At 44.8% G+C, this 11,062-nt stretch overlaps 1 protein-coding gene across 1 annotated transcript in view; it reads right to left on the reverse strand.

The window, feature by feature from the left end:
• Positions 1-689: 689 nt before the first annotated feature.
• The window catches only part of LOC142775916 (N-acetylated-alpha-linked acidic dipeptidase 2-like), a 43,211-nt gene continuing 32,838 nt past the window's right edge, over positions 690-11,062 (reverse strand). Inside the window, exons 14-18 of the mRNA XM_075878443.1 lie at positions 9,703-9,784; positions 5,986-6,244; positions 2,510-2,591; positions 1,582-1,677; positions 690-934 (exon numbers count right to left, since the gene is read on the reverse strand). Of these exons, the coding sequence (XP_075734558.1) occupies positions 724-934; positions 1,582-1,677; positions 2,510-2,591; positions 5,986-6,244; positions 9,703-9,784 (730 nt within the window). The 3' untranslated portion in view covers positions 690-723. The remainder of the gene's footprint in view (positions 935-1,581; positions 1,678-2,509; positions 2,592-5,985; positions 6,245-9,702; positions 9,785-11,062) is intronic.

Raw genomic sequence — 11,062 nt, forward strand, 5'->3', positions numbered from 1 at the left:
GACGCTCGTAGTAATAATTGTAAAGTTGGTTTGACAAGTTCACTAAATACGTCGTAAAATGGTAAATACGTCGTAAACTGGTAAATGGTCGTAAAGGTTTGTAATGCTCTAAAAAGGTTAGTAACACCTCCTGTTACTAACATTTTGCTCGTGGTTACTAGCATTTTACTAACTTATTCTTTAACAGTGTAGGGTTTCGTCAGCCAGAGCACATGTACCTTTTGCCAATGTATGCAAGACACTTTTTGTTCGAAATACACAGCTGACTCGATTTTATTTGAAACAAAATGCAACTCCGGTTAGGCCTCTTAATCGTGTTCAAGTACGATCAGTCATTACTGGCAACCACTGTCATGTGTCAGTAACTATTATGTTCTGCTAGTGAGCACGAGGATGCCACTAACAATGTCTCTATGCACGAGGCTGCGGGGACGTCCGACCTCGGTGGTCGCATACCGATTGCGCCTGCACATCGGAGCGCTCGTGTGCCATGTTTTGAGAGCGCCTTAGAAGCACCAACGTCAAACTTGATTTTCTTCACTATGGACGTCGCTCGCGGCCCACCTTGCAGCGTTAACCTGATAGTTTGACGACTGCTAGTCGGTGTACCCATGGAGTGCACATGGCCGTCTCTACCTTCTCAAGCACTGAAAAGACAGTGTAGACGTTCAAGTGTAGCAATAAGCGAGTAGTGTTACACAACTGTTCTTTTATTTGCGAGATTCAGACCAGGCCATCTGTCTCGACGAAGAGAGTGGCCTGCAAGAGGGCGTACGCCGCCAGAGAGATGTGGCGCCGCAGCTCTTCAGCAGCCTTCTGCTCTTCCATGTGCATGGATGCGGCGGCGATTCGCAGCAGCTCGATCTTGTCCCGGACGACAGGGAAGGCCACCATTCTCTCGTGGTTGGTGTCCGACTGGCCGAAGATGACATTTCTGCGGGTGCAAATCGAGATAAGGGCTCGGTTCCCAAAACGTCATTCGCCTCGCTCACGTGATGCCAGAATGCGCACCGAATGCCGTAGAATCGCGTCACATATGCTGCAGAGAACTATAGCCACCTACAGGACACTTCAATGAAAAATTATCGCTCTTCCGCATCGACTCGCCTCGTTGCGCTGAAGTGACTGCGATGGTGAAGCAAGTAACGAGAAATACCAGAGTCGTCCTGAGAATATTGCGATGTGGAGCAAAATAGCTACTCACTTATGTCGAGCAACCTACGCAATTTAAAAAAAAAATGTAGGGAGGCTCTTTGAGGAATCATTTGTTACAGCACTATTCCGTTTCACTTATCTCGTGCAGCTGGAGATTTCGAATGCCCATTTATATGATAAAGCGTGACAAGACAGCTTTCATTTAATTTCCTACTGCATCCCCAGTTAAGGTGGGCAGTGACAGAACTAACGTTAATTTTTTTCATACCACAGCACCGATTTCCTGGCACGGGACTCGCTGATCATCCTGAGCTCAGACGAGGCCAGCTTCTATATACAAAGTATTGTCAAGCTGATGCAGCATCTGTGACACAGCCAAAGCCAAAAAGAGGATGGCCAGCCACTACATATCACTCGTGCACTAACCTCAGTTTTGCCTGAGCTGTGGAGCTATCCACTTCTTGAACGAAGCTGCGCGCCAAGCCCATCATCTTGTCGTTGTACCGCCGAACTTCCAGGGGGCTTGAAAGAAGGGTTAAAACATAACAGGAAACAACGTGAGTGAATATTTGAGGTCAACCGCATTGTCCCTCCCAACAGCACACCGCAGGGTGCATGCGGGGACATCGTTGTTCTAACGACAGAAAAAGCACGGACACTATGCTGTTCATATCAATGAAAGAAAAGATATAATTGCTCTGAAAAATCGACATCGATGAAAATTACATGATTTAAAAGTACAGCCAGGTGCCTCCTTTGTGTATATATCACCTCAGTTATTTTTACGCGATTACTACCATCATAAGAAAATTGAATTTGTGCATGACTATACGAGAACAAACGTAATGTGAGGGCGCATTCGCATTGCGACTACTTCAGTCAAAAAAAAAAGAAGAAAAAAGTTCGACAAGTACTAATGGGTTGTCACTCGCCGCTATAACGCGCGCAGCGTCAGAACGCTTTCCTTCTTATGGATATTCGGCCTTGCTCTACCCAGACCATTAAATAGACAGCGGTACGCCTCTGACTTGCTGAGTCGTGGGGCAAATGGAGCAGTTGTAGCGAACGCTCGGACAAACCCGTGCGAAGGATTCCCTCGCTCGTTACTGCTGTTTGTAATGAAAACAACCAATGAAAATGTCAAGTAGTTTTTCTTTTGTTTTCATTGCACTACTGTAGGCTGATAAAGCTGAACTCAAACTTTTTTTTTTTCACCGGACGCGTGAGTACGTCGGGCACGAAAGGTCAATGGGTGCGATATAGCGGTCCGAGTGCGCAGCGCACGCATGTCGCTTGCGTTTAGGCGTCACTTTGTGCGCAAATTCGAAAAGATACATCGGCTGCAGCGGCTTACTTCTTGACGTCGACTCTGGCGAGTTCTCCCTCGAAGTGGTTCAGGTTAGCCGTGAAAAGCTTGACGGCGTGACTAAGGCTGTCTGCAGAATGAAAGGGGCAAACAGATTCAGAGAGTGATCACTTGCTCCTGACGCTTCACAATGACTTGGGAAAGCGTAAAGGGGTAAACTGAATAGACACAAAACGTTTCCGTAAAACTTCTCTCTCTACATACTTTACTTTGTCATTTAGGTTGTCTAATGACAAACATTAGCAGGGGTGTTTTCCTCTGTACCGGTGGTATACTGCTACAACAAATCACGCATGAACAAACGTCAACAATGACTGACCTAATTAGTGTGCCTGGCTCCGTGCACAGATATATCGGCGGCGCCCCCCATTTTCCCATTCGGAAAAAGTGGTAACTCTAGGCCTCTGCGTTCATTTATTTCTCGCGTGAATGATTACATTCATTAAATCATTTCTTCATTGCTCTCACACACGTGTAGTTTATGGTTAAAGAAATTGATATTTCATAACGCTGTGCTGCTGTTCTGCTTTATAACTAACGGCTAAAAAAATCAAAACGTCCAGAAACTTTTGCTCCAGATTGTACCTTCCGTATGAGGTGAATGTATTCTGAGAGTTTAGGAATGCAAAATAGCATGGTTACGTAGGCAAATTTATTATTTAGGTATATGTATCGACCGCGCACGCGTTTATACTATTAAACAGGAAACGACCGTAAACTTGGCACCATAAAATATCAGCCATTAACAAAACAGTACTTTGCCACACGGCCTTTTGTGAAATAGTTTGAACAACCTGTTCAAGATATACCCTTATTTAATGTGGCCTTCCCCCCCCCCCCCACTTTTATTTGATACGTTGTAAAGGGCCCTAGAAAGAAAAAATCACAGCACGCTGGAGGGACGCGGGACTGCCCTAGGCCATAAGGAGCTTCGCCCCTATAAAATAAGGAATGAATAATAAACATTTTGGGGGGAGGGAGTTGCGAAGGCCTACTCCCCCCCGCCGTATGTGAAAAAGAAAAAGGCATTGCTTCAAGAAATTTTATACCATGATGAATAGGCTGTGTATGATGATTCCCAAGCATGATAGTTATGCCTTTTCCTTGCGTATTATTTAATGTCCTTATTCACAGATGCCTCAGTGATTCCACCACAAGTCCGGTTAAGAAGCAGCGCCGCTATTGGCTTCCCATGGTAGTTACGATTAGAAATGAGAATGTTATAGCACGTGTGGAAAACGAGAGTTGTAGAGGTAGAAGTGTGAAGCTGGCTGCTTTTATTGGCGTTGCATGCAAACTAACGAAAGTTGGAAATTTCGAAAGGCCCCGTGTGATTACTGCACATACAATGCGACGCTACTTTGCTTGATGGTTTAGGCTGGCTGCCCGTGTCCTTGATTTCTAAAGGAGATGTAACTATAAAATAACGATAATGATCTGATTTTAGTTAAACTTTCATTCCCTGGTGGCTTTCATTTTATTCTGCACTACCTCCGACAACCGTCGAAAGCAACCGCTCGAAATCATATGGGACTCCTCTATTTGCTACCGTTCCCGCATGAAGTTTGCGAAAAATATGAATCTGCAGTTGGCACTCTACGTCAGGTGACGAAGCGGCATATGTTTTTGTTACAGAAGTAAAATAAATGGATACAATGAACATGCTATTTTCCTTTCCCCTCTTTGGTAATTAATGAGCCGCCCTCTTGTTTCCAGACTTCCCTTCGCTTTAGCATGGCCTACTTTCTGAAATTTCTGGACAGATGCAACATTTGAAACAGCGAGTTGTACGCGAAAATACGCAAGCGTAATGAATAAGCGTTGACAAAAAAAAACGAAAACAAACGAAAACAAAAAAAACAAAGAAAAAATAGACACGCTGTTGCCGACGCGAGGAATGGTGGCGCTCGATAGTACGCGGTTTCCGACCCGTGTGCGCCTGTACTTAATTTTCGCCCACCCTCAATCACATCCGCATCCCCCAGCACAATATTTCGCCACAAGCCCCGCCGCGGTGGTCTAGTGGCTAAGGTACTCGGCTGCTGACCCGCAGGGCGCGGGTTTGAATCCAGGCTGCGGCGGCTGCATTTCCGATGGAGGCGGAAATGTTGTAGACCCGTGTGCTCAGATTTGGTTGCACGTTAAAAAACCCCAGGTGGTCGAAATTTCCAGAGCCCTCCACTACGGCGTCTCTCATAATCATATAGTGGTTTTGGGACGTTAAACCCCACATATCAATCAATCAATATTTCGCCACAATGGTTGCTCACTCCGACCGAGAGAGATACGCCCCTTGCGCCACGCGGTTTCTGTGCGCATGACGCGCACGCGAAGCCACGCCGACCCACGGTCGTCACGACTCGATGCAGCTGCGCAGTTCGTAAACAGCCAATTGCGTCAGCGTGCCATGAAGCGACTGCTCTGTGTCATCGTTTCAGACCGATTTAGCTGGTAGCAGAACATGCAGATACCAAGACAGGCATAACTGGCTCTTTCACACAAACGCGCGTTCTTGTAAGAGGCGCAGTAGCGTATCCAGATTTTTTTTTTTCGGAAGGGAGGCGAAGCGGGCCGGCACGATGGTATAACCTTACTTAATGCATAAACGTGCGTGCGTTTCTATGTGTGCTTGTATAAATACACCGGAAAAAGGTAAACCCCCCCCCCCCCCCCCCCCCCGCCAAAGCAGAAGCGCAAACGATATATTTATAGCACGTGGCCTGTGGGAACGACTGAAGGGAAATGCTTAAGGGGATCGCTTCTTTGTGAGACGCGACCAAATGACAACAACAGACTCTTACGGCGCAAATGCAAATTAAATAAAGTAGACGAAAAAAAGCAGGCTTTCCGTTGGTACTATTCGAGAAAACTTGGACGCCTAATTCGAAGGTTGTAATTGAAGGCGGTATCGTAGACTTCAATTCATATCAAACTACGCTTTCCTTGGTGTAATCGTCACTGTTGATTTACATGTATATACCTTCTGTAGCCCTCGGAATGGTTTGCATGAGGTGGTGCATCAACCATGTCACTTGTTCTTTATTTTCGTGCACGCAGAACAAGCTTGGCCGGATATGACAGTGAGCATAAAGAAGGCTGTTTGATACGAAGCAGCAGAAGCAGTGATAGCTCTAAAACGAATTCATTTCATTTTCAGTGAAACTGAAACATTTTCCCTAATCAATGAACAAAAAGAAAATGATGGGCCAGTTGCATTGTTAGCATGCGGTTGTACATCTCAAAAACACGATATAATCATAAGGCTTGCCTTATACAAGCGGCCGCTGCGACAGGGATTCTATACCGAAACACTGGGGTTAGTCGAGTACTACAGGCTATTGTGACGGGTGCATCACAAAAGAAGGCGAGCAAATGGCGAGACAAGCAAGGTACCGCCACAGTGCCGAGGCGAATTACCCTGTGTGCGATTGTGAAGCACGACACTGCACTGTTAATGTGATTACCGAAGTGGATGCTGTGCCTATCCAAAGCGTCCTTGTGGTGGCTGCTGATCTCGTTGAACTCCAGATTGAGGCGCGCTCCGAGCTCCTTCAGGTCGTAGGGCAGGAGGATGGCCTCGGACCACTGCCACAGCAGCGCGATCAGCAGCTCCCGGCACATGCGGTGAACCCTGTAGCCCGGGTCGATGAACTTGTCCGCCAATTCGAACACATCATAGGACGTGCCGAGAGCCGGGAAGTACAGGCCCTTGCTCGCGTTGTTCTGCATGGAGACCGGCCGCCGCGAAGTGCTGCTGAGTGCGTATGCACGAGTGACTTTGTGCTAAGAAATGCGCTCTCTCTCTCTTTCTTGTTTTTCACAAAGACACTTTAGCATATATATATATATATATATATATATATATATATATATATATATATATATATATATATATATATATATATATATATATATATATATATATATATATATATATATATATATATATATATATATGGCCGTTTACCCTACAGGTGCAGTTATTGTTTTCATTATTCCACAAGAAACACCATATTACCTACAATTTACAATAACAAGAACCGACCAGGCATGTCCTAAATGTAGAAGCAACGTTGTTCAGACTTTTGGACGCTGGGAGCATTTCGGGGCCTACGATAGTTTGACACAAATAATAAGTATAGGCGGGACCCACCACGAAAAGGACGCCTTCCAGTCTTCGGCTGAGTGACTCGATTTAATACTTGAATGCACTAATGAGCATCTTCCTACACAGAAGGCGGTGGGGCAGAATGTGTACAAATCCTGCTCATGCACAGTGAACTGCACCACGTGCACGCGCTAACAGAGTGCCGAGAGTGCGGTAAGAGTACATAAGCACTCCTTTTAGCGCAAATTTCATTTTCGTTTTTACGCGTACGAAGCTTCGCCATTTCAGGCCATGTCCAGGCGTTAGAGCAAAATTCATGCCTAATCGATTGTACGGAGAGTTGCGTAATAAGCCGCGCAGCTTGCACAGGTTGACTTCATCATATAGGCTAACAAAAAATGTGTACTGCGTTTTTTGTGTATGCCATGACAATGTCAGTAAGCGTGCTTTTATGTGTGTGGTTGCTTTCTTTGCATGATGGTGTTCCTGTTTTACTCTCTATCAAGTAGCACTCACAATCGGGTGAGTTGGTACAAATGAATGCATTTAGAACGGCGCTACAAAGCAGACTATTAATCACACGAACACAAGCGCTGCGATTAATAGTCTGCTTTGTCGTGCCGTTCTAAATCCATTCATTCTCTGTCGAACACAAAAGTCATAGGAGTAGGTATTTACTCGAATCTAAAGAATTTTTTTTTAATTTTCTTTCTAAATTCGATCTCCGCGTATCGAAAACCAACTGTTTTTTTTTTTATTCCTGGACGTAATGAAAAGTCGCCGCTCACGTTACAATTGAGTGAACATGCGGTATAAGCGATTTCACATGCATGCAGCAACCACTACAAAATAAAGCCATGAGTCCGTTCGATATATTTATGCGGAAAGCGTACACCCACATCTGTTCTCTCTCACACTCAGCGCGAGCTTCCGGTTTGTTCCTATAGTAAAGTGAAAATGGGACAACAGATTGAGCATATTCTACGAACGACCCGCCGCATTTCTAACAGGTCGCTCGAGCATCGACCGCACGATGTATGTCAGCTTGTTTGACAAGAAGTGGTTGATATCTGGAAGCACGGGCACGCAATCAGTTGCCACTTTTAATACCAACTTGTTGGATGCGCCCTTCGTCATCACAAGGAAGCAGAGGGCATTACACATGTTACACGCGCACATCATTGTCCTTATGCCAAGCAGACAACTCAGCAAGGACGTATGCCCTCCCCATGTGAACCGCATAACAGACGACGCTCGCACTGCACCACTCCATTGTACGCTTGCGCCAATTATCGCCTGTCTCACCATCTCTCATTGATATTATTTTAAGAAATTCGGCGCTTTTGTAAAATAAAAACTCTGGTTGCTTGTGCATACGCATGTCTGAACTAAAGCTCAAGTAGTGATTGATTGATATGTGGGGTTGAACGTCCCTAAACCACCATATGATTGAGAGACGCCGTAGTGGAGGGCTCCGGAAATTTCGACCAGGCCGCTGCGGTAGCTCAGTGTTTAGAGCATCGAACGCGTTATTCGAAATTTCGACCACATGGGGTGCTTTAACATGCACCCAAATCTGAGCACACCGGTCTACAACAATTCCGCCTCCATCAGAAATGCAGCCACCGCAGCCGGGATTCGATCCCGCGACCTGCGGGTCAGCAGCCGAGTACCTTAGACACTAGACCACCGCGGCGGAGAAGGCTGAAGTAAATGAATTGGTTTTTGTTATAGTAACCTTTTACGAGAAAAGTAGGCAAAAAAATAAGACATTTAATTTTTCTCGCGTTGGCGGCAATTATAGATGTACCCAGGATGCATACGTTTTTGTCTGGCTGCAGCTATGCCTACATCTGCAGCTATATCACTATATGCGGAAAAGAAGACAATGGACATTGCGGTATTTACGAATCTTTTGTGACCAATCATTTGGTTGTTCGCAATGTATGCGGTCTAGGTGCGTGGTATGTTCTCAGCCTTCTTGAAATTTTCTTTTTAAATATCAACGACACTGAACATAAATTTGTGCAGAGCCGCGTATATTTTTACTGCTGCGCCAAGCACCACATCTGCTCTACTGTATTGTATACCTCCACGCGCCAAAGCGTGGTAGCGCGAGTTGATGTCTCAGCGGTCAAGAGTTCAAACGGTACGTGGTGGCAGCCATGATTACTGTTTTGCATATTAGCCTACGATCAAAATTCACTTCATATGCCGATGAACCGCAATTTATTTTATAGCAAGCAGTCACAATTAGATACGTGGATAAAACAGGTATTTGCAAAGTGCATAAGTGAGTGAAATAATAAGCAAAGCAGGAAAGTTGCGGATCTCGATCTCACCCGTGTGTGGGATTCGATTATGAGCTTTATTTTATATTTAACTTAACTTAAATTAATTTTTTCTACTCCTACGCAGCTCAACAATTCTTAGCCTGTCGCACTCTTTTCAGCTTCTTTTCAATGGCTGGCCGCATCATCGTGAATTTAAGTTGAAGCCTTTTCGTAATCTTCCACGTTTATGTTCCAGGTAATTACCGGTAGAAGACAGCCGTTCCATACCTTTTTATTGAGGGATACTGGTAAACTTCTGTTCATGATGTGGGAATAACTGCCTCATGCGTTCCACCTCATTACAATATTCTACTCACTTTAATCTTGTGGTTCGAACCTTTGGTCATTACCTGTCATAAGTAGACGTAATGCTTTACTTCTAGTGTCTCGCTATTTTTTGCTAACAGTTGCTGCCTTCGACATTGTTGAACGTTACTTTTCTGCGCGTTTGTTTTTAGACTGCTGTGCTTTGCCTGTACAGTTCACAGGGTATGACACACACCTTCTTAGAAAGCAGAACCAGTGGTCGGAAACCCCTTTTGTTAATATACGGTGATAATGCTGTCCTGTACTTGTGATATTCGACGAGAAAGCAAAGGAGGAATGCGCACAGGGAGGGAAATTCAAGAACGTGGATTCCGTGGCAGCGAACCGAGTCCGTGATACAACTGTCGTGACGTCATTCCTACCCAACTCTTCAATAAGGACTACAGTATGTACATGCTTATATTGTTTCTTACTCCAAAGGCGATGTCGAGGCTCGGAATTCCAGCGAGTTGTACGAACGGTGTGAAGCCCCCGGTCTTTCTCAGCATAGGTAGACTGAAAAGAGAAAACCAAATCCAATCAGTGATTACTTCTATGGTTCGAGCATGACTAACTTTGCACACGTACACGAAGCAATCTTCTTTATGAACAGTATACGTGGAAGAATAGATGTTACGCTCGGCATAAATGCAAAATGTAACCAAGTTGTGCCCAAGGTGGAGGTAATATGAGCGGAACCCTTTGTGAACGCGGAGAGCTTACTGTGATGGATTACGTACAGATAGCGCAGTGGCCAAATAGCGCTAAGCAGAATAAGTAATAATGACGTTTCAATGAAAATTTTAAGCGTGGCTGACAATGTTTACAATGCAAGATTCCTGTAATAGTGACCTAAAATTAGTAAATGGAATGAAATATGTAACAAAATATGGTGAAAAGTCACGTATGCTATGCACACAGGAACTGTTACAGCACAGAGGCCTCGAAGGCCCTTGCAGGCCCCCAAGCGCAGTCTCACTTTGCGCATTCATATGAACTATAGAATTTCCCTTTGGCATATAACTGTAGCCCCTGTAGCCCAACATTGTACAATACATCCCAGTAAAAATTGGGTGAGCTCAACAATAGCCTATATTGACAGAAAGCTTGGCAAGTTGGTGGGTATTCATAATAAGTAAATGTGCGAAAATATTATCAAAAGAAGAGCGAGAAGTTGTGTTATACTGAAGTTATTCTACCTGTGTCTATACTTGCATGGCTTTTCCGAACCACGTCATGATACTTGAGCACTCTGAGGAGTTTCTATATACTTGGGATGATGGGTCGGCATATATTAACTAACATCATAGTTCGTGTTTTACCCAAATGAGTTGATCCACAGTAAAAAAAAACGAATAATGCCATGACCAGATTTGTTCTCGCCTAGACCAGCCAAGCATACGCCAAAAATGAAACGGTGAAAATATATTTTTCCACGCACCGCTTATCATAGTCTTGTGGCGTTGGGTTACGACGTAGGCCTCATTGCACAGCCAGAAGGTTTGCAACTCTGAATACATGCTCAGTAGCTCAGTAAATTTCACCAAGAGCTGTACACTGTCGTCCTTTATGAAAGGGAACACGCGAACGCGTGGCCTGCGCTCTGTGGCGACTGCCTACAGCACCATAAACCGACAGCAAAAGAAAACACATTCGCTTTCAGCGTCATCTGTTGCCTAAAAAATTAATAACGAGTTATGGCTTGTAGACAATCACTGCTAGATTGCACTCTCTCTCTCTCTGCTCACGTCTGCAGAGCGTAGTCCACTGCCGACATATGAAACGTTGTTCGCG

The sequence above is a fragment of the Rhipicephalus microplus genome, chromosome X (genome assembly GCF_043290135.1).
Source record: "Rhipicephalus microplus isolate Deutch F79 chromosome X, USDA_Rmic, whole genome shotgun sequence".
Lineage (NCBI taxonomy): Eukaryota > Metazoa > Arthropoda > Arachnida > Ixodida > Ixodidae > Rhipicephalus > Rhipicephalus microplus.